This window comes from Gorilla gorilla, chromosome X (genome assembly GCF_029281585.2).
Source record: "Gorilla gorilla gorilla isolate KB3781 chromosome X, NHGRI_mGorGor1-v2.1_pri, whole genome shotgun sequence".
In the NCBI taxonomy this organism is placed as follows: domain Eukaryota; kingdom Metazoa; phylum Chordata; class Mammalia; order Primates; family Hominidae; genus Gorilla; species Gorilla gorilla.
This window is the reverse complement of record NC_073247.2, coordinates 76036472-76060457: the sequence shown is the minus strand read 5'-3', so window position 1 is coordinate 76060457 and position 23986 is coordinate 76036472. Positions and strand designations below refer to the sequence as shown.

The 23986-nt window shown below is 37.9% G+C and overlaps 1 protein-coding gene across 2 annotated transcripts in view; it reads left to right on the top strand.

Annotated features, from left to right (window-relative positions):
- The window catches only part of LOC101130652 (myotubularin-related protein 8), a 165250-nt gene that overhangs the window by 24302 nt on the left and 116962 nt on the right, over nt 1-23986 (top strand). For both annotated transcript variants that reach the window (XM_063702961.1, XM_004064281.5), the window contains exons 2-6: nt 11621-11743; nt 14799-14961; nt 16203-16360; nt 21062-21190; nt 22340-22474. In XM_063702961.1, the coding sequence (XP_063559031.1) occupies nt 11621-11743; nt 14799-14961; nt 16203-16360; nt 21062-21190; nt 22340-22474 (708 nt within the window). The remainder of the gene's footprint in view (nt 1-11620; nt 11744-14798; nt 14962-16202; nt 16361-21061; nt 21191-22339; nt 22475-23986) is intronic.

The following is a 23986-nucleotide window of genomic DNA, read 5'->3' as shown; positions in this document are numbered from 1 at the left end:
TTGATTTGTTAATTGATTGAGATAGGGACTTGCTGTCTCACTTAGGCTGGTGTGGAGTGGCATGGTGCAATCGCAGCCTCAAACTCCTGAGTTCAAGTGATCCTTCTGATTCAGCCTCCCAAGTAGCTGGGATTACAGGCATGCACCACCATGTCTGGCTAATTATTTTTATTGTTTTTTTGTAGAGACGAGTTCTTGCTATGTTGCCCAGGATAGTGTTGAACTCCTGGGCTCAAGCAATCCTCCCACCTTGGCTTCCCAAAGTGCTGGGATTACAGGTTTGATCCACCATACCTGGTCTGTCTTGGATATTGAGGATCCCTAATTAGAGCACATTTACAGTTACAGTCATGCATCACTTTACCATGGGGATATGTTCTGAGAAGTGCCTCACTAGGCAATTTTGTCATTGTGTGAACAACATAGAGTGTACTTACACAAACCTACTACACACCTAGGCTATGTGGTATATAGCCTATTGCTCCCACCACCATTGTATTTGTGGTACATTGTTGACTGAAATGTTGTTATGTGGTGCATGACTATATAAGAGAAAGTATCAAGGCCTCAGTAGATAAATGAATATCCTTTTCTTAAATGCCTTCAGGGAAAAAGGTGATACCATTTTTGTGTTATCCCTTTTAGCTATATGTAATTTGCCTACATAATTTGTCACACTGGCAGACTTTGGGCTAATGACTCGTGGATGTCAACAAGAGAACATGTGAATGAAAAGATCATTGGGCTAGGGATTTTATGTTCACAAGCATCTCGCCTTTCCTTTTTTTTTTTAGTAAATGAAAATTTTCATTTTGTAAATGAAAATCATGACACCTAAGGGTATGAATATACATGTTAGAAGCAGGGGTTCTGAACCACTCATTCACCTATGAGTTAAAGAGGCCAACATCATACAACACCATTTAAATATCTAAGATTATTTCTCATGTTTCTGAAAAGGAAAGATGGCTTTTTAGTTTGTTTTGTTCTATTTTTCTAACCTCAGGTGTATTGCATTGAGTTCATAATGTGTTCCTCAATTCTTGGTACTTATCATCATTAGTCCATGAAAAGCTACCTCTTGTTTTTATTTAATTACTTAGCCCATTTTTTCCCATTCCACTCCCCCATCACAGGCAAGCATTCTAATATGATTAATGTGATTTGTATTAGAATGTGTCTTTCAAAACATGATAGTTGTTTTATACACATGAAATTTTAGTTTATATAGTGATGCCTTCTGTATATCATTCTGTTTCTTACTTTTTTCCCTGTCATATTTATATTGCTGTATGTACATCTAACCCATTGCTTCTAATAGCTGCATAATATCCCATCACATTTGACCTTCTGAACTGGCCTGTTCTTGCATTGCAATAAAGAAATACCTGAGACTGGATAATTTTTTTTTAAATTATACTTTAAGTTCTAGGGTACATGTGGACAATGTGCAGGTTTGTTACATAGGCATACATGTGCCATGTTGGTTTGCTGCACCCATCAACTCATCATTTACATTAGGTATTTCTCCTAATGCTATCGCTTCCCCTGCCCCCTACTCCATGACAGGCTCCCATGTGTGATGCTCACTGCCCTGTGTCCAAGTGTTCTCATTGTTCAATTCCCACCTGTGAGTGAGAACATGCAGTGTTTGGTTTTCTGTCCTTGTGATAGTTTGCTGAGAATGATGGTTTCCAGCTTCATCCATGTCCCTGCAAAGGACATGAACTCAGCCGTTTTTATGGCTGCATAGTATTCCATGGTGTATATGTGCCACATTTTCTTAATCCCGTCTATCATTGATGGACATCTGGGTTGGTTCCAAGCTTTTGCTATTGTGAATAGTGCCGCAATAAACACACGTGTGCATGTGTCTTTATAGTAGCATGATTTATAATCCTTTGGGTATATAGCCAGTAATGGGATTGCTGGGTCAAATGGTATTTCTAGTTCTAGATCCTTGAGGAATTGCCACACTGTCTTCCACAGTGGTTGAACTAGTTTACACTCCCATCAACAGTGTAAAGGCATTCCTATTTCTCCACATCCTCTACAGCATCTGTGGTTTCCTTACTTTTTAATGATCACCATTCTAACTGGTGTGAGATGGTATCTCATTGTGGTTTAAAACGATTTGCATTTCTTTGATGACCAGTGATGATGAGCAATTTTTCATGTGTCTTTAGGCTGCATAAATGTCTTCTTTTGAGAAGTGTCTGTTCATATCCTTCACTGACTTTTTGATAGGGTTGTTTGACTTTTTCTTGTAATTTTGTTTAAATTATTTGTAGATTCTAGATATTAGCCCTTTGTCAGATGGGTAGATTGCAAAAATTTTCTCCCATTCTGTAGGTTGCCTGTTCACTCTGATGGTAGTTTCTTTTGCTGTGCAGAAGCTCTTTAGTTTAATTAGATTCCATTTGTCTATTTTGGCTTTCATTGCCATTGCTTTTGGTGTTTTAGTCCTGAAGTCCTTGCCCATGCCTATGTCCTGAATGGTATTGCCTAGGTTTTCTTCTAGGGTTTTTATGGCTTTAGGTCTAACATTTAAGTCTTTAATCCATCTTGAATTAATTTTTGTATAAGGTGTAAGGAAGGGATCCAGTTTCAGCTTTCTACATATGGCTAGCCAGTTTTCCCAGCACCATTTATTAAATAGGGAATTCTTTCCCCATTTCTTGTTTTTGTCAGGTTTGTCAAAGATCAGATGGTTCTAGATGTGTGGTGTTATTCCTGAGGCCTCTGTTCTGTTCCATTAGTCTGTCTCTCTGTTTTGGTACCAGTACCATGCTGTTTTGGTTACTATAACCTTGAAGTATAGTTTGAAGTCAGGTAGTGTGATGCCTCCAGCTTTGTTCTTTTTGCTTACGATTGTTTTGGCAATGTGGGCTCTTTTTTAATTCCATATGAACTTTAAAGTAGTTTTTTCCAATTCTGTGAAGAAAGTCATTGGTATCTTGATGGGGATGGCATTGAATCTATAAATTACCTTGGGCAGTATGGCCATTTTCACGATATTGATTCTTCTTACCCATGAGCATGGAATGTTCTTCCATTTGTTTGTGTCCTCTTTTATTTCGTTGAGCAGTGGTTTGTAGTTCTCCTTGAAGAGGTCCTTCACATCTCTTGTAAGTTGGATTCCTAGGTATTTTATTCTCTTTGTAGCATTTGTGAATGTGAGTTCACTCATGATTTGGCTCTCTGTTATTGGTGTATAAGAATGCTTGTGATTTTTGCACATTGATTTTGTATCCTGAGACCTTGCTGAAGTTGCCTATCAGCTTAATGAGATTTTGGGCTGAGACGATGGGGTTTTCTAGGTATACAATCATGTCATCTGCAAACAGGGACAATTTGACTTCCTCTTTTCCTAATTGAATACCCTTTATTTCTTTCTCTTGCCTGATTGCCCTGGCCAGAACTTCCAATACTATGTTGAATAGGAGTGGTGAGAGAGGGCATCCCTGTCTTGTGCCAGTTTTCAAAGGGAATACTTCCAGTTTTTGACCATTCAGTATGATATTGGCTGTGGGTTTGTCATAAATAGCTCTTATTATTTTGAGATACGTTCCATCAATACCTAATTTATTGAGAGTTTTTAGCATGAAGGGCTGTTGAATTTTGTCGAGGCCTTTTCTGCATCTATTGAGATAATCATGTGGTTTTTGTCATTGGTTCTGTTTATGTGATGGATTAAGTTTATTGATTTGCATATGTTGAACCAGCCTTGCATCCCAGGGATGAAGCCAAATTGATCATGGTGGATAAGGTTTTTGATGTGCTGCTGGATACGGTTTGCCAGTATTTTATTGAGGATTTTGGCATCGATGTTCATCAGGGGTATTGGTCTAAAATTCTCTTTTTTTGTTGTGTCTCTGCCTGGCTTTGTTATCAGGATGATGCTGGCCTCATAAAATGAGTTAAGGAGGATTCCCTCTTTTCTATTGATTTGAATAGTTTCAGAAAGGATGGTGCCAGCTCCTCTTTTTACCTCTGGTAGAATTCGGCTATGAATCTGTCTGGTCCTGGACTTTTTTTTGGTTGATAGGCTATTAATTATTGCCTCAATTTCAGAGCTTGTTATTGGTCTATTCAGAGATTCAACTTCTTCCTAGTTTAGCCTTGGGAAGGTGTATGTGCCCAGGAATTTTTCCATTTCTTCTAGATTTTCTAGTTTATTTGTGTAGAGGTGTTTATAGTATTCTCTGATGGTAGTTAGTTTCTATTTCTGTGGGATCGGTGGTGATATCCCCTTTATCATTTTTTATTGCATCTATTTGATTCTTCTCTCTTTTCTTCATTAGTCTTGCTAGTGGTCTATCAATTTTGTTGATCTTTTCAAAAACCCAGCTCCTGGATTCATTGATTTTTTTGAAGTTTTTTTGTCTCTATCTCCTTCGGTTCTGCTCTGATCTTAATTATTTATTGCCTTCTGCTAGCTTTTGAATGTGTTTGCTCTTGCTTCTCTAGTTCTTTTAATTGTGATGTTAGGGTGTCAAATTTAGATCCGTCCTGCCTCTTGTGGGTATTTAGTGCTGTACATTTCCCTCTACACACTGCTTTAAATGCGTCCCAGAGATTCTGTTACATTGTGTGTTTGTTCTCATTGGTTTCAAAGAACATCTTTATTTCTGCCTTCATTTTGTTATATACCCAGTAGTCATTCAGGAGCAGGTTGTTCAGCTCCCATGTAGTTGAGTGGTTTTGAGTGAGTTTCTTAACCCTGAGTTCTAATTTGATTGCACTGTGGTCTGAGAGACAGTTTGTTGTGATTTCTGTTCTTTTATGTTTGCTGAGGAGTGCTTTACTTCCAACTATGTGGTCAATTTTGGAATAAGTGCAATGTAGTGCTGAGAAGAATGTATATTCTGTTGATTTGGGGTGGATAGTGCTGTAGGTGTCTATTAGGTCTGCTTGGTGCCAACCTGAGTTCAAGTCCTGGATATCCTTGTTAACCTTCTGTCTCGTTGATCCGTCTGATAGTGACAGTGGGGTGTTAAAGTCTCCCATCATTATTGTGTGCGAGTCTAAGTGTCTTTGTTGTTCTCTAAGTACTTGCTTTATGAATCTGGGTGTTCCTGTACTGGGTGCATATATATTTAAGATAGTTAGCTCTTCTTGTTGAATTGATCCCTTTACCATTATGTAATGGCCTTCTTTGTCTCTTTTGATCTTTGTTGGTTTAAAGTCTGTTTTATCAGAGACTAGGACTGTAACCCCTGCTTTTTTTTGTTTTCCATTTGCTTGGTAGATCTTCCTCCATCCCTTTATTTTGAGCCTATGTGTGTCTCTGCATGTGAGATGGGTCTCCTGAATACAGCACACTGATGGGTCTTGGACTCTATCCAATTTGCCAGTCTGTGTCTTTTAATTGGGGTGTTTAGCCCATTTACATTTAAGGTTAATATTGTTATGTGTGAATTTGATCCTGTCATTATGATGTTAGCTGGTCATTTTGCTTGGTAGTTGATGCAGTTTCTTCCTAGCCTCGATGGTCTTTACAATTTAGCCTGTTTTTTGCAGTGGCTGGTAATGGTTGTTCCTTTGCATGTTTAGTGCTTCCTTCAGGAGCCCTTGTAAGGCAGGCCTGGTGGTGACAAAATCTCTCAATATTTGCTTGTCTGTAAAGGATTTTATTTCTCCTTCACTTATGAAGCTTAGTTTGGCTGGACATGAAATTCTGGGTTGAAAATTCTTTTCTTTAAGAATGTTGAATATTGCCCCCTACTCTCTTCTGTCTTGTAGAGTTTCTGCCGAGAGATCCGCTGTTAGTCTGGTGGGCTTCCCCTTGTGGGTAACTTGACCTTTCTCTCTGGCTGCCCTTAACATTTTTTCCTTCATGTAGAGCTTGGTGAATCTGACAACTATGTGTCTTGGTGGTGTTCTTCTTGAGGAGTATCTTTGTTGTGTTCTCTGTGTTTCCTGAATTTGAATGTTGGCCTCCCTTGCTAGGTTGGGGACTTTCCCTTGGATAGTATCCTGAAAAGTGTTTTCCAACTTGGTTCCATTCTCCCCGTCACTTTCAGGCACACCAATCAAACGTAGATTTGGTCTTTTCACATAATCCCATATTTCTTGGAGGCTCTTTCTTTCTTTTTACTCTTTTGTCTCTAAACTTCTCTTCTCACTTTATTTCATCAATTTGGTTTTCAGTCACTGATACCCTTTCTTCCACTTGATCGAATCGGCTATTGAAGCTTGTGCATGCATCATGAAGTTCTCGTGCCATGGTTTTCAGCTCCATCAGGTCATTTAAGGTCTTCTCTACACTGTTTATTCTAGTTAGCCATTCGTCTAACCTTTTTGAAGGTTTTTAGCTTTCTTGCGATGGGTTCGAACATCGTTCTTTAGCTCGTAGAAGTTTATTACTGACCTTCTGATGCCTACTTCTGTCAGCTTGTGAAAGCCATTCATCATCTAGCTTTGTTCCGTTGCTGGTGAGGAGCTGCAATCCTTTGGAGGAGAAGAGGCACTCTGGTTTTTAGAATTTTTAGCTTTTCTGCTCTGGTTTCTCCCCATCTTTGTGGTTTTATCTACCTTTGGTCTTTGATGCTGGTTACGTACAGATGGGATTTTGGTGTGGACGTCCTTTTTGTTGATGATGATGCTATTCCTTTCTGTTTGTTACTTTTCCTTCTAATAGTCAGGTCCCTCAGCTGCAGGTCTGTTGCAGTTTGCTGGCGGTCCACTCCAGACCCTGTTTGCCTGGGTATCACCAGTGGAGGCTGCAGAACAGCAAATATTGCAGAGCAGCAAATATTGCTGCCTGATCCTTCTTCTGTATGCTTCATTCCAGAGGGGCACCCGCCTGTATGAGGTATCATTCGGCCCCTACTGGGAGGTGTCTCCCAGTTAGGCTACACAGTGGTCAGGAACCCACTTGAAGATGCATTCCGTCCTTTCTCAGAGCTCAAACAACATGCTGGGAGAACCACTGCTCTCTTCAGAGCTGTCAGACAGGGACATTTAAGTCTGCAGCAGTTTCTGCTGCCTTTTGTTCAGCTATGCCCTGCCCCCAGAGTTGGGCTCTAGAGAGGCAGCAGGCCTTGCAGAGTTGCAGTGGGCTCTGCCCAGTTCGAGCTTCCTGGCAGCTTTGTTTACCTACTCAAGCCTCAGCAATGGTGGACACCCCTCCCCCTGCCAGGCTGCTGCCTTGCAGGTCAATCTCAGACTGCTGCGCTAGCAGTGAGCAAGGCTCCGTGGGCGTGGGACCCGCTGAGCTAGGCACGGGATATAATCTCCTGGTGTGCCATTTGCTTATACTGTTGGAAAAGCACAGTATTTGGGAGGGAGTGTCCCGATTTTCCAGGTACAGTCCGTCATGTCTTCCCTTGGCTAGGAAATGGAAATCTCCCACCCCTTGCACTTCCTGGGTTAGGCAATGCCCCACCCTGCTTCAGCTTGCCCTCCATGGGCTGCACCCACTGTCCAACCAGTCCCAATTAGATGAACCAGGTACCTCAGTTGGAAATGCAGAAATCACTATCTTTTGCGTCAATCACGCTGGGAGCTGCAGACTGTAGCTGTTGCTATTCGGCCATATTAGAACAGAAGTGACTGAGTAATTTTTAAAGAAAAGAAGTTTAATTGGCTCACAGTTCTGCAGTCTGTGCAGAAACCATAACACAGGCATCTGCCTCTGGGTAGGCCTCAGACAGCTTACAATCATGGCATAAATTGTAGGTGAGGAGCAGACATCTCACATGTTTGGAGCAGGACCAAGAGAGTGCAAAGTGCCACACACCTTTAGACAACCAGATCTCACAAGAATTCAGTCATTATCATGAGGACAGCATGAAAGGATGGGGCTACATCTTTCATGAGGAATTCACCCCCATGATCCAGTCACTTCCCACCAGGTCCCACCACCAACATTGGGCATTATATTTCAACATGAGATTTGGGTGGGGACAAGTATCCAAACTGTATTACCTGACTATTTTCAAAGTGATGGACATTTGCTGAGTCATAGGAAATACATTTTTTTTTTTATTAAGTAGTGCCAGATTGCCCTTCCGAATGGTCCCCACCTATCTGTAACCCCCTGGTTGTAGTGGATGAGGATTCCTATATGCCTTGAACCCTACCAACACTTGGCATCTTCTAGCTGTCTAGTTTTTGCAAATCTTGTAGTCTTAAAGCAATATCTTATTTTAGTTTAACTTTATTTTATTCCCAATGTTTTGAGCTTCTCTTCATGGTTATATGCTTCTGGGATTGCCTCTTATGCAACTTGCCTGTTCTTATGCTTCATATATTTTTCTTTTGGGGCCTCTTTTTCTTATTGAGTTGCAAAAGTCCCTTGTATATTCTAGATAATAATTCCTTGTTAGTTTTAGGAATGGCACATATGTTCTCCTGTTCTCTTATTAATTTTTAAAAAGTCTTTCCCTGTTCATAGAGCCAAGGTACTCTGCATTTTTTCAGTAACTTTATATTTTATGTAAGAGTTACATATAGATATATCTAGAATCTAGTTTTGTATATGGTGTTAGGTAGGGATATGGCCTTATCTTACTGCATGTACTAATACTGTTTCCCCAACACATCTAGCAAATACTCTTTTGTCTGTCAATTTGTAGTGCCATGTTTATGCTCTATTAGACTCCCATTTTTTACATCAATCTGATTTTGAGCTCTGGTCCTTTTCCATTGGTTTATTTTTCTGTTTTTTTTTTTTTTTTTTTTTTTTGCAATAGTACTAGAGGTTTTTTGTTGTTGTTGTTGTTGATTTTTTTCCCCCACAGCTTTGAGTATGTTTTAATACCTAGTAGAGCAAATCTTTCCCCTTTACTTTTTTTTAAGGTTGATTTAGCAATTTGTGGGGTTTTGTTCTTCTATGTAAATTTAGAATAAGTTTATTAGAAAATCCACTTTGAAATATGATTGAAATTGTATTGAATTTATAGATTGAGGGATAATTGCCATCTTTATTAAGTTGTCCTATCCAAGAGCATAGACATTATTTCTTTAGATTATATTCTATATCCTTCGTTAGACTTTTAAAGTTTTCTCTGTAAAGGTCTTGTGTATGCTTGGTTAATTAAGCTAATTTCTAGATTCTATATAATTTTTGTTGCCATCGTGAATGGTATTTTTTTAATTATGTTTTTTAAGTGATAATTGCTGATATAGGAAAATGTTATTGGCTTTTGTGGTTGATATTATATTTGGTATCCTTGCTGAACTCTTTTATATTAGTTCTGAGAGTTTGGTTGATTCTTTTCTTTCATTTTTTTCTAGTTGAATGATTACCTTCTGTAAGTGGTGCCAAATATAGAACTTCCCTTCTGATCCTTGCATTTCTTAATTCCACGCCCCCTTTCCTCATAGTATTTAGCCAGGATATTTAAAACAGTAGCAGTGATAGTTAGAGTCAAGTTTGTCGTGTTCATGATTTTAAATTAATGCAGTTAGTTTCTTCATTATTCATAACATACTTTGTAGGTTTTTTGTATATAATTTTTACCAAGTGAAGATCGTTTACTTTTATTCCTTGTTCACTAAGGATTATCATTATAAATAGAATTAAGTTATATTAAATACTTCTTTTTCTGTATCAATTGAGATAAAGCATATGATTTTTCTTTTTAGTCTTGGTGATGTATTACGTTGATATTTTCTGATGTTGAACTCCCCGTGCTTTCTTGTGATAAACTGCACTTGATCAAAATGTATTTTTTAAAATATACTGCTGATTCATTAACATTATTTAGCATTTTTTGTGTCTACATTTCATAAATGAAATAGCCCTAAACTTTCTTACTTTATAATTGTCTTTATTTGATTTTAGAATCAAGATTAAATTGCCCTCATAAAATGGACTGAGTAACTTTATTCTTTTTCCAGTGACCGGAATCAATTGGATAAGGTAGTAATTAATTATATTTTGGAAGTTTAGTAGAATAAACCTATAACATCATCTGGGCCTGAGGGTTTTGTTAGGGAAAATCTTTGACTACCATTGCCATTTTATTTTTTTCTTGATATTTAAAAACATTTCTTATAAGTTTTCCAATTTATTAGCATATTGTTGTTCATAATAGTGATAGTTTTAATTTTTTATGTTTTCCCTTTTTCATTCTGTATTTTGTTTATTTGCATCTTTTTTTTTAGCAAAGATCTATCCTGTTAACCTTTTGAAATAGTTAAATTCTGGTTTGTTAATCTTTTCTGTTCAGGCTGTGTGTGTGTATCTGTGGAGGAGGATTCTCTGGTTTTAAATTTCTGTCCTTTATCATCTTATTTCTCTGTTCTTTTGCTTATTTCCATTACATTGACTGTTTAACTAGTATGTTGTTATCCTTTCTCATTTCATGATAAACTTACTTACTACTATACATTTACTTCTTAGTTCTTGTTTAACTCTGTCCTTCAAATTTTTATTTGTTGTGTTTTTATTATCGTTCACTTTTAAATATTTCTTAGTTTCCTTTCCTTTTTCTTTTTAACCCAAGGTTAATTTAGTAATAAGCTATTGTGTTTTCAAACATATGCTACATTTTGGCTATTATTTTGTTATTAATTTCTAGTGCTATTGCATTGTGGTTGGAGAACCTAAACTGTATGATATTGAACGTTTGGAATTTATTGATGTTTCATTTACAGCTGTAATCATGGTCTCTTTTTGGGAATTTTTTTTTTTGTTGTCTTGAATGTTCTATTTGTTGGATATAGAGTCCTACTCTGTATATAATAGCTTGAGTTTTTCAGTTGTAATGTGTAAGTGTTCCGTATCTTCATTTGATTTTTTTTTTTTTTTGGTCTGCTTGACCTATCAGTTCCTAAGAAGAGTATTAAAATATCCATGTGCACTTGTTCCTTTTCTCTTTGCGGTTCTGCTAGTTGCTTGATATAGTTTGAGACTGTATTATACAATATGTTTATATTTATGATGGCTATATCTTCTTGTCCTGTTGATTTTTGTCACGTAAATTCTATTTAGTCAGATATTGAGACTGCTACCTCAGCTTTATTTTGGTTCATATTTGCCTGGTATATCTTATTATTTTTAGTTTGTGACTCTAAAGTATATCTCTTCTAGTCTGAATATTGTTGAATCTTTTGTTTTAGTCTGTGTCTTTCTTTTAATTGGTAAGTTTAATTCATGTACATTTATTGCAATTACTTCTATATTGGGATTTAATTCTGGCATTTCTTTTTATGTGTTTTATTTATGGTACTCCTTTTTTTTTGTTTTGTTTTTCTCTTTTTCTGTTTTTTTTCTATTCTTGCCCTGTAATGTAAGATCTATCTTCATGTTATTTACCCTTACTGATTTTTTTACACATACAATAACTGCATCTTCTTCCAACAAGATAAGTACCTCAGCAGGCTCTCAGGTTCTATGTATTTTCCAGTTGTACGTACCTCATCTTATAAACTTTGTCTAGAATTTTTATCTTTTCTAGAACACGGGTTTTCCTCTCACTTTCATAGTTTTTCCAGCACTGATTTCAGAAAAGGTAATACAGATCATAGTAGTTTGCCACCTTGGCAGGAACTGGAAAGACTCAAGTTTTGTAGCAAATTAACAGCATTTATCTTGCTTTGAATGGCCCCACTTCAATCACAGGTGGTGAGTTGGTAACTTAATCAGTATTTTTTCCTCCAATAACAGGTAGAAAACGTGAAATTGGTGGATCGTTATGTGAGTAAGAAACCAGCTAATGGGATTCTTTATCTTACTGCAACCCACCTGATCTATGTGGAGGCTTCAGGTGCAGCCCGGAAAGAAACATGGGTATGTTCATGAGAAAAAGTATCAAAGAGTCTTAAAGAGTTGTGCATACATGCTCTCTGTATGGTAGTTTCTTGAAATTTCAAGTGTAATTTTTAAATTGCTGTAAAACCTTTTCTTCAGAGGACCTATTCTAATAATCTTTTTATGGTCTGAATTGTATTACTCCTCTTTTTTCAAGTTATTGGCTCTGGTCATTGTAGTCATTTTATTCTACATGGGAATATTCCTGGGGTTTAGCTAAATTATTTTTAGGTAGAATAGTTTCTGCTAATTTTCTGAACTATGTTTGTAAGCATCTTGAAGTAATTTAAAGCCTTGCTGCCCATAAAATGTAGTTCAAGAACCAGCAGCATCTGTAGCGTATGGGAACTTGATAAAAATGCAAAATCTCAAGCCTAAGATTTTGAATTTCTAAAAAGGGCTCAGGTTATGCTGATGCTAAGGCCTCATGGACTTTACCTTGGGCAACACTAATTTAGACCATCTCTCTGTCCTAAGACAGGATTTTACCTGGGTATATATATGTGTGTGTGTGTGTGTGTGTGTGTGTGTGTGTGCATGCACGGGCATGTGTATGTGTTTCTTTTTATACCTGTAAGTAATGTTTTCTAATTAATTCAGCACCCCAACATTACTTTATGCCTTACCCATCCTAAAGATCATAATTTAATCTGAACTTAATCATTAGTTAGATTTATGCTTAGACCTCTCCATTTATAAGAAGTACAACATGCTTCTTTTATACCGCATAGCTTAGTGATTAAAGCTTTAGAGCCAGTCTGCTCAGGTTGAAATCCCAGCTTCAACATTTACTACTTTTGTAACCTTGGGCAAGTTGTTTAACTTTTCTGTGTCTCGCTTCCTTCATCTGTAAAATACAGATAAAATAATACCTTGAATTAGTTTTAAAAAGTCAAGATACAAGAATTATAAAGTGAATGTTTATAAGTGCTTACAACAATGCCTGGAACATGGTAAATACTATCATATAAGTATAAAATAAATTGAATTGAGTATGCATATGAAAGAAGTATCTTAATACTTCCTTTTAAAACTGAACTTTCCCCATATGAGATTGTATCTTGCTCCTTTTGCTGTGATAAGAATGTCAAAAGAGGAATGAGAACTGGGCTAGACTAAGCTCTGATGCTAACTGGCTACGTAACCTTAGGCAAGTGATTCTTACTCCCTGGGCTTGTTTCTTCATCTGTAAAATGAGGTGGTTAGATTATATAATTAGTAAGGATTCTTGTAATTCTAACAGTTTAGGAACCAGTTCTTTAGTACTGTGCTGTAAGCCTATCTCCTATCTACCTGCATTTATAGACAGTACAGATGTCTCCAGATTTGTTCCTTTTGGGTATTATTTCAAACCCAGTGGACTGTATCTGGAAGGGAGCACTTACACTTATTTCAGCATGTCAAGGGAGGCTTATTTACCCAATTAGGGAAGTTCTTCCCAGCCTTAGTCTGCCTACCTTCCCTGGACCCTTCCCAGTTTCACCACAATTGTTTGCCTGGGCCCTGATCTCAATTATCAGTATTGTACTACCAAAACACACATCTCTCATGTTGACTGGAAGATCTTTGATTTTCTTGAGGTTGAATATATTAATTCATATTACATTTTGTGATACCTCCAGAACTGCCATTGCAGGACTTGAGTGTGACAAAACAGTTAAGATAGAACTTAATTATACCTGTGATCCCAGCAGTTTGGGAGGCTAAGGAAGAAGGATCGCTTGAGGCCAGGAGTTTGAGACCAGCTTGGGCAACAAAGCAATACCTAGTCTCTACAAAAGTTAAAAAAATTAGCCAGGCATGGTAGCACACAACTGTATTCCTAGCTTACTCAGGAGGCTGAGGCAAGATGATCTCCTTTGAACCCAGGAGGTTGAGGCTGCAGTGAGTCATGATTAAGCCACTGCACTCTAGCCTAGGCAACAGAGCAAGACCCTGCCTTAAAAAAATAGAAAATTTATCCTAGGAATATCTGAATCATTTCCACACTTGTTCCATTCTTAGATGGTGGATATGATTGAAAGACTTCATTGAAGAGATGACTTTTCCAAAGAAATTAGGGACTGGGGCATTGAGGTGATGGGAGAGCAGAAAAGGCACTATTGATTGGAAGACCATTCCAGGCACAGGACAGGGAGTCTAGAGAATGGAAAGAGCACATCCAGGCTCCATAGTTGCAGAAACATAAGACAGGGATAGGAGGAGAACATCAAAGATCAAAATGCAAAACCATGATTATATGGCTTTTTGAATCAATTAAGAGAGAATTATATTATTTGGACACATTTTGTTTCATCAGTTCCCTTTCCATGCATTTCTTTTTTTGCTGGCATCAGCATGAACAGAAGTAATCATCCTACATTCTTCGCTTTACTGTCACTAGAGTTTAAAATGTAGAGGAATAGTTCCTCCCTAACATTTCTAGTTAAATCCTTATTCCAGAACTTAATCCTGGACTTAAGGTTAGACCGCTGTGGTTCAAATTCTGTTTGTGCCACTTCTTGGCTATATGATATCTGATGAGGAATTCACTTCTCAGGGCTTTGTTTTTTTTCATTCCTGAAATAGGATGATTACACGTCAAATGGCTCTTCTTAAATAGCTAATGGTCATGGACTACTTTGTTTATGATAAAGCACAATACCTGCTATTAATAATTATCTTAATTAGTAATTTGATATAAGAAAAGAAATTCCTGTTTTCCTCTGTAACAATTATTCTGATTGTGAACTCTATCACAGCATGCTAAAAGTCATCTATTCTGAGCTGATCTACCAAAATTGTCCCACAAACTTGGTAATCTCGTATCCTTAAGGAGAGAGAAGTTTTCTAACACTGCAGTCTGCTTCACCACTATTATGCTTTCGTTCTATTTGAGAGAACCCCAGTTGTGTCTTACAAAGAATGGTTGTGAGCTGTAGATGTAGCCTACAGATCTGGTCATGCTGTTACCATTACGGAGAGTCAGGAATACTGATAGTGATAGAGATATTGCACATCTGTATGTTTACGCTGGTTCTTTTATGTTTTTCAGATTGCACTCCATCACATTGCCACTGTGGAGAAGTTACCCATCACTAGCCTGGGTTGTCCCCTGACCCTCCGCTGCAAGAATTTCCGGGTGGCCCACTTTGTTTTAGACTCTGACCTTGTGTGCCATGAGGTTTATATTTCACTGCTCAAGCTTTCTCAGCCAGGTAGTTACGATAGTATTTTTATCTAAAACCATTTTAATATTTTTCCAAAATGGCATAATGGAAAGATCAGGGCTATGGAGTCAGAGGAGGGTTTGGATCTGGGCTGTACCACTTATTAGCTCCGTTATATTTGGGCAAGTTATATAACCTCTGAACTCATTTTCTTTACCTGTAAAAGTAAGGAGAGTAAAAGCTCTTCAAGGGGGTTGTTTTGAGCCTTGAATACCTTCATGTATTAGTATATAGTAGATGTTTAATAGATATTTTCTTCTCTCTCCTTCCCTCCTTTAAAGTATCAACTTGTGAATGTTTTCTCAGTTCAGGAAGGAAGACTGCTTTGGAAGAAAATTTGTTTCCTGCTGTCCTGCATACTTTTTGTTTGGCCCACGATTTCCACCCCTACTTTTAATTCCAACTAGAAGACTAAGGCAGTTCATCAAAGTCCTCATTAATGTAGGACTTAATGCTTCCTCCAGCATCACCCTTTCATTCCCCAGCCCCCACCCCTAGGCAATTAACCAGCTTCCTCTGATTTTAGTCTTTGATTTTAATCATGCTCTTACATTTTCTCTCCCATTTTTCCCCTTTTCCCTCAAAGTAATTCCTCAATATTTGCTGATTTTTATTGATAAAGTTACCTGCTGGATGGCCTAGCATTTTATAAGTCTCTGATAGGCTCCATTAATCTCTGGAGAAGTTGTTGCCATATAAATTGGTCAAATGAGTTATTTGATTGGATGCTGTATCTCGTGAAGGGAGGAAGCAGGACTGACAGAGAAAAGAGAGGAAGGGGCCATTTATAAGTCAGAAGTTGCTGTTGGTCTGACAAGTAGAATGCAAAAACATTGTTAAAGATGTGCAACATGTTATAATAAGCAGTACTATTAGGACATGGGAGCCCAGTTAAAAACTTTTGGTAAGGACTCTTTTCTTAACATGTGAAACCCTGAAGCCTCAGTTCAGTCAATTATCCAGCATTCTTTTTTTATAGGAAGCCAGGCAGAAAGATCCCACTTTGTATTGATAACACAAAAAATTAAAACATTTTTTCAAAGAACCCAAACAATATTCCAGTTTTTATTCCTTACATAAAGGCAAACTTGCACACACCACAGTCCTTTTCTGGGACTGTTCGACAAACATTCCCTTAGGAAAAGGAAATCTAGCCTTTATTTGCATTCTTTGATGATTTTTAGGTTTCATTCATCATTTTGTTTTCCATGCCTATCTCTCTTCTCCAGCATTACCTGAAGATCTTTATGCTTTTTCTTATAATCCCAAATCCTCAAAAGAGATGAGGGAAAGTGGATGGAAACTGATTGACCCAATATCAGACTTTGGGCGTATGGGAATACCCAACAGAAACTGGACCATAACAGATGCCAACAGAAACTATGAGGTAATTTTGTCCTTGTTGTTTGCCTTTTGGTGCATTTAATTAAAATGGTAGAATATCAGGAAACAAGATTTTGAAAAAAGAGAGAAATGACTCATAATCTCTCTCTCCTTTCCATTCAACATTCAGCCATTCAACAAACATTTATTGAGTACCTACAGTGCAATAGGCACGGAGTAAGAGATCTCATGACCTAAAGCATAGGGTGTTATGGGAGCATAGGTGCAGGGCATGAAAATCAGCCTAAGGAAGCCAGAAACAGCCTGATGCTTTGCAGAGTAGCCTTGTGAAGGCTAATTTATTTTAATATTTTTTATTTTTAATTATTATGGATATATAATAGTTGTACATATTTATAGGGTACATGTGATATTTTTATACAGGCATACAATATGTAATGATCAGATCAGGGTAATTGGGGTATCCATCACCACAAGTATTTATCATTTATTTGTGTTAGGAACATTCCAATTCCATTTTCAGTTATTTTATTATTGTTATCTGTAGTTGTCCTGTTTTGCTACTGAATACTAGATCTTATTCCTTCTATCTAACTGTATTTTTGTACCCGTTGAGGATCCTCTTTTTATCCCCCCCACTCCACTACCCTTACCAACCTTTGGTAACCATCATTCTACTCTCTGTCTCCATGAGTTCATTTTTTTTTTTTTTTTTGCTCCTACAACATGTGAATGAGATTGTGCAATATTTGTCTTTCTATGCTTTGTTCATGACACTTAATATAATGTCCCCCAGTTCCATCCATGTTGTTGCAAATGACAGGATTACATTTTTTTTGTGACTGAGTTATATTCTATTGTGCATATGTACCACAGTTTTCTTTTCTTTCTTTTTGAGACAAGGCCTCACTCTGTTGCCCAAGGTAGAGTGTAGTGGCATGACCATAGCTCAGTGTAGCCTCAATCTCTTGGGCTCAAGTGGTCCTCCCATCTCAGCCTCCCATGTAGCTGGGACCATAAGCACCCACCCCCATGCCTGGCGAATTTGTTTCATTTTTTGTAGAGATGGGATTCTTGAACTCCTGGGCTCAAGCGATCCTCCCTCCTTGGCCTCTCAAAGTGCTGGGATTATAGGTGTGAACCACCACCCCTGGCCAATAGTGGCTGTACTAATTTACATTCCTACCAATTGTGTATGAAGATTTCATTTTCTCCATATCCTCACCAGTATCCATTATTGCCTTTTTGATAAAAGCCATTTTAACAGGTGAAATGATATCTCATTGTGGTTTTGGTTTGCATCTTTCTGATGATTATTGATGTTGAGCATTTTTTCATATACTTGTTGGTCATTTGTATGTCCTCTTTTGAGAAATGTCTATTCATATACTTTCTCCATATTTAATTGGATTATTTGTTTTCATTCTATTGAGTTTCTTGGGCTCCTTATATTTTCTGGTTATTAATCCCTTGTCAGATGGGTAATCTGCAAATATTTTCTCCCATTCTGTGGGTTGTCTTTTCACTTTGTTGGTTGTTTCCTTTGCCATGGAGATTTTTGGCTCAGTGTTAACCCATTTGCCCATTTTTGCTTTAGTTGGCTGCGTATGCTTTTGAGGTCTTACTCGAGAAGTCTTTGCCCAGACCAGTATCCTAAAGTGTTTCTTTGCATATGGACATCCAGTTTTCCCAGAACCATTCATTGAAGAGACTTCTTTCCCCCAAATATGTGTCCTTGGTGCCTTTGTTGAAAATGACTGAACTGTAAATGTCTGGATTATTTCTCCTAATTTATACAGGGGGAGAAGGAGGGAGGTCAGGAAGTGAAGCCATATCATAAAGCGCTTCGTGACCAAATTAAGGAACTTGAACTTTATCATGAAGACAGTTGTGAGCCACAAGAGTATTTACGCTTGAAAGGAACATATATATATTTGTGTTTTAGAAGGATAACTGTTATTAGTGTGGAGAATTCGTTTGCTGGAGCTAAGAATGCAGAAGAATGAATGTGAAGTTATGAGAACCTGAACTAAGGCAATGGCTGTAGATGGAAAGGAGATGGTTTTAAAAGATATTTAGGTGGTAGAATTGAAAGCAACTGGTGACAGATCAAATGTGGCTAGAAAAGTGGAGGAATTTAATATGCATCCCAGCTTTCCTGGTTTTGGCTTTGATGACCAATGAGTAGTGGTGATGTTAACAAAGATAAGGACCACAAGAAGAGGGGCAGATGGTGTCTTCAATTTTACACTTGACTTCAAGGTGATTAAACAGATATCAAGTATTTGATTTCAAGCATTTGGGTTTGGATCTCAAGAAAGAGCTCTGGGCCAAATATGGACATCTGGGAATGTGTTGAAGGTCCCAAAGACCGTTCCTCAGGTTTTGTGATTTACTAGGAAAATTCAAAGGACCCGGTGTATAGTCATACTTATGACTGTGATTTATTACCGTGAAAGGATCCAAAGCAAAAATCAGCAAAGGGAAAAGGTTCAGGGGACAAAGTCAACAAAACCAGGAACAAGCTTCCAGAGTCCTCTCTCAGCAGAGTGACGTAGGACACACTGAATTCCTCCAGCAGAAATTGTGACAACACTTATGAAACGTTGTCTGCCAGGATGCTCATTAGAGGCAAAGTGCTCAGGGATTCTATTGGAGCCTGCCCACATAGGCACGTTGTGCCTAGTGTATGCCAGAATTCCAGAAGTCCAGAAGGAAGGCAGGTGTTCAGGATAAGCCACATTGTTTGTACAAACAGTTTTAAGCACAATGCAAGTAGGCCTTTCTAAGGGTAGTCTGATGGTTAATATTGTCAATTTGATTGGATTGAAGTATGCAAAGTATTGTTTCTGGGTGTGTCTGTGAGGGTGTTACTAGAGGGGAGATTAACCTTTGAGTCAGTGGACTGGGAGAGGCAGACCCACCCTTAATCTGGGTGGGCACCATTCCCTCAGCTGCCAGTGCAGCTAGAAAAAGCAGGCAGAAGAAGGTGGAATGAGCAGACTTGCTGAATCTTCCAGTCTTCATCTTTCTCCCATGCTAAATGCTTCCTGCCCTCGAACATCAGACTTCAAGTACTTCAGCTTTTGGATTCTTGGACTTACACTAGTGGTTTGCCAGAGGCTCTCGGGCCTTCAGCCACAGACTGAAGGCTGCTCTGTTGGCTTCCCTACTTTAGAGGTTTTGGGACTCAGACTGATCCACTACTGGCTTTCTTGCTCCTCAACTTGCAGATGGCCTACCGTGGGACTTTACCTTTTGATTGTATGAGTCAATTCTCCTTAATAAACTCCCTTTCCTATATACATATATCCTATTAGTTCTGTCCCTCTAGAGAACTCTAACACAGGTAGCAATCAGGCCTGCTAGGATAATTTTTCTGCAGAGAGTCATTGGTGTTTAAGTGATATTCCTGAATCGTTCATCTTTAACAGTGTTTTTACTATCATAATAAGACTGCTATTGCATTGACTTTCTGGTAACATAGCTTTGAATGTCTACTAGGTATGGGGATTGATGAGCTGTGACTTCGCAGGGTCATCTGTGAGGTTGCTTGTTAGGGTCATGCTTGAGAGGAATGAGTAGAGATTGGGGGTGAAATCTGTCCACCTCAAATGTGTGTCTGAGTCTCCCAAAGAAGGTCTGAAATACTCTTGTTGGTCTTTTTGATGCGTATAACCTTCTAAGCTGAATGGGGAGCTCCATTTATTTTTCTTTGTATGACTGTCTTCTCCAAAGTTTAAGTCCAGGTAAGGGGGTGGGTAGAAAACATTTTCAAATGGTCTGCATTCTGGAGACATTGACTTTAATGAGTTACATAGAGCATTCTTGATCTTATCTACCTTTAACTTTTTTTATTTTTGCCTGTTCAGTTTATATTTGTTTCATCTGTTGTTAAATGTTTGGGGGTGTTCTTTAGTTAGGGGAGTGATTAGAATTAATTTTGCAATGTCAGGTCTGTGGTGTTATAATATTTTGTCGCTGTCTCTTTGGAAATATGTATTTTGGTAACCACTAAAAGCTGATAAACTTGAGAAAATATGTCAGTCTTTTCATAGAGTAAGTCACACCTAAAATGTCAACACCTCCAACCCCCAGACTAGTGGTTTAAAGGCCGTCCAGATATGAACACTAGGAACCTAGTATGCAGTTTATATATATACATTTTTCACTTGCTAGCAGCAGGCTGGAATTAGCAATCACTCAAGCATTAGCTAGCTGGTATTTAATCATCTATTCCTCAGAAATAGAAATGAAAATATCCTTGGTATAAAAGCTTTTCCAAGTGTGCTATTATTTTCTAGAAAGGAAGGGATTGAGACATATAAGAACAAAATGTACTTTTAGAATTAGAAAAACAAAAATCATAGACAGAAACACATATAAAACCCCATGTTGAAATTCCTACGTGTGCATATCAGAGCAAAAACAATAACTGTAAACAAGTGAATTAATATGAACGGACACAAATATGAAGCAGACAGGTAGAGGAGGAGGAAATATGATGTACTCTTTCATAAACTACATACTAGGTTCCTAGTATTCATATCTGGACGGCCTTTAAAACACTAGTCTTGGGGTGGAGGTGTTGACATTTTAGGTGTGACTTACTCTATGAAAAGACTGACATATTTTCTCAAGTTTATCAGCTTTTAGTGGTTACCAAAATACGTATTTCCAAAGAGACAGTTATATACAAATGTATAAATATATATTTATATATATTGTGCTTATTTTCTTTTAGATATGCAGCACCTACCCTCCTGAAATAGTGGTTCCTAAATCTGTTACCTTGGGAACGGTGGTTGGAAGTTCAAAGTTCAGAAGTAAAGAACGTGTCCCTGTGCTCTCCTACCTCTACAAAGAGAACAATGTAAGTTAAGCAGATTTCTCTAATGATAATTAAACTTGGCTCTGGAAGACCTGTTTTAAGTTTTATGCTGCCACTTAGTAGCTGTGTGACCTCAAGCAAGTTATTAACTTCTCTGGACTTTCATACTGCTGAAGGTTTTTGAGAGGATCTCAGGAGGAATAATATGTACAATGTACTTTGTAAATTGTAAAATGTTATGCAGATGTTAAGTGGCATTTTAGTATGTTTATTTCTTTTTCTTTTTTTCCTTTTCTGTGGGATCCAGCTTTGTGGAAAGTTTTGAAATGACAGAAAATTAGTTGTATACAGGATTTTTGGGGGGCTGTGGCCTCCCAGTAGAATACAGATATCCTTGATACTTTCTTAGTGCTTTTCATATAATTTCAGGTAGTAGTAAGAAAGCACTTGACTCCTCTGTGTTTCAATCCCCTTACTTATGTAGGAAGTGATAATATTTATCACCTCTTGTAATCACTCTGAGATCTGGGGTTAGACAAATAGGCAAGTTGTCAGGTGGGCAACCATTCAAGTGCTAAGGAGTATAGTAATGCAATTGGGTGTCATATTATTGAAGTGAGTTGACCCCTTAAAAGCCACATCAAAGTGTAATGAATTTCATTAACTAATCATTACCAGACATTCATGTTAAATAGTTACGTTGTTTTTATGTTAAAGTGGCTTGAAACAAACCACCCTTCTGATTTGGCATTAACTTTTGAAACTAGTGAACCCTGTTTTCTTAAGACGCCGTAGATCTTTGCTCTGTCTTGAATTCTGCTGCCTCCACAAGCTTATGGTTTATGTGGGCAATATTACTGGGACTGTAAAAAGTGAGGCGGTTTCAGAAAAATAGCCCATTATATATCGAGAATAGAATTTCACTAAGGAAATACTCATGATGTGATTTTTTTTTTTGTAGTCTGATTTGCCAAGGCTGGGTTGGAAATTAGAGCCACATGCCCAGGGTAGGCAGGAGGTTAAGCCCAATGTCAGTGGAGAATGACTTTAGAGTCACATTTCTCTTTGCTTTGGACACTGTCTTAAGTTGGCTCATCCTCTCCCTCTACTCATGGAACCTGGCAAGGGTCAAGAAAGATTTTTGACCATTTGTGAATATAATCACTCAACTGACACACCATTTCCTTACAGGCTGCCATTTGCCGCTGTAGCCAGCCTCTCTCTGGATTTTACACTCGCTGTGTAGATGATGAGCTCTTGTTGGAGGCCATTAGCCAAACAAACCCAGGGAGCCAGTTTATGTATGTTGTAGACACAAGACCAAAGGTATCTATTTCTCAGTGATTTCTTTGATATTTCTGCCTCTTGCAGTCTACCTCCTCATATATTGAGACATGCAGTGTTATTGGGAAAGTTAGGTTTGTGTATGTGTGTTTATTATGTCAGACATTGTGTAAAATCATTTCAGGAAGCCATTTGGGGCTCCTTTTATAAGGCTGTCACTGTCAAGTGAGGTTATGAGGGGGTATTTCAAGCAACCTGGCTTTCCCACCTCAGTGTGACGTCCTGCATAGAAGGCTCCTTAACATCCCTCATCTTTTTTACCAAGTCTGTTCCTTAACCAGAATTTTCAGTATTCCCATTCTGTGGTCTAAATTTACTGTTAGAGAAAGAGCTTCAACTTAGACATTGGAAACTTACTGCAACCAACATGTTTTTTTTTTCTGTAAATGTGTTAGGCCACAGTAATTTAATAATACTTTGGTTCTCCCAAAGCACCAGGGTTCACAAATTTTACTGCTATGCAATTAACAAAAAATCTTTAGCTCATATGGCAGTAATTCTTTTTTAGCATCTAGTACTGTTAACTGATTAAATTTTTTCCGGTTTAGTACAGTGCAGTTTAAATCTTGGTCCCAGAGAATAAAAAAGACCAAGTTCATAAATTTGCCGTGGATTTTGGCAGTGGACATGGATAGACCTAGTCAAATCCTTTGATCTTTCCAATAATCTAATGCTGCATGATTTGTTGCAATGTGTTTTCTCAGGCTTTGTCTCTTTCACATATGAACATTGCTGAACAGAGTGTCCTCATATTAACCTAAGTATCAGCTTAAACTCCTCTCTGCATTAATTCCTTAACCGTCAAAGTTTTGTCTAGCTCTATATGGGCTGTAGAAGAACTCATTGTGTCCCACAAAAGAAGTAAAGGATAGATTCCCTATTCTTAAATGTTGTCCTTTTTACAAACAGCCCCAGAAAGAAATAATTTTGCTTATAATTTGGTATGTAAAGTGTGGCTGACTAAGAGGTTTCATTGCTGATTCTAGTCATTACTAAATTGGTGATTTTCGTCTAAGCCTAAGCCAGATGGTTGTGACTTAAGAGTTGAGCAGTTGGATGTACATGAAACCAGATAGTTGCCTTAGACAGCTTTCTGCCCCGTCTTTGTGATCCCTCAGTGGCTATTCTCCAGAGCTACCTAGGACTGACTGAGCTCAGGAGAGAAAATAATTTCCCTTTCTGCTCAGGCCCATCCTTCAGTTTCTCAGAAGCTTGCTGTCTTGTTTCAGCCATAACTGCATCTGAAATTCTGCAATTGAAAAGAGTTTAATCGAGTCTGTATCTTTAAAAATTAAATAATCTTAAAATAGTAAAGAGAAATACACCAAGCTTTTGAAGAAACAAAAGAGTTGGTGCCTTTTGTTCAAATCTAACACCAAAAAGCGCCCCCCTTTTTTTTTTTTAACAGGTTCCATTTTCCTCTCTCCAATTTGAGCAAATTAAGACAGGCCTAGAAATATCTGGCATTCCCTCTCTTCTGGATGGCTAGATCTG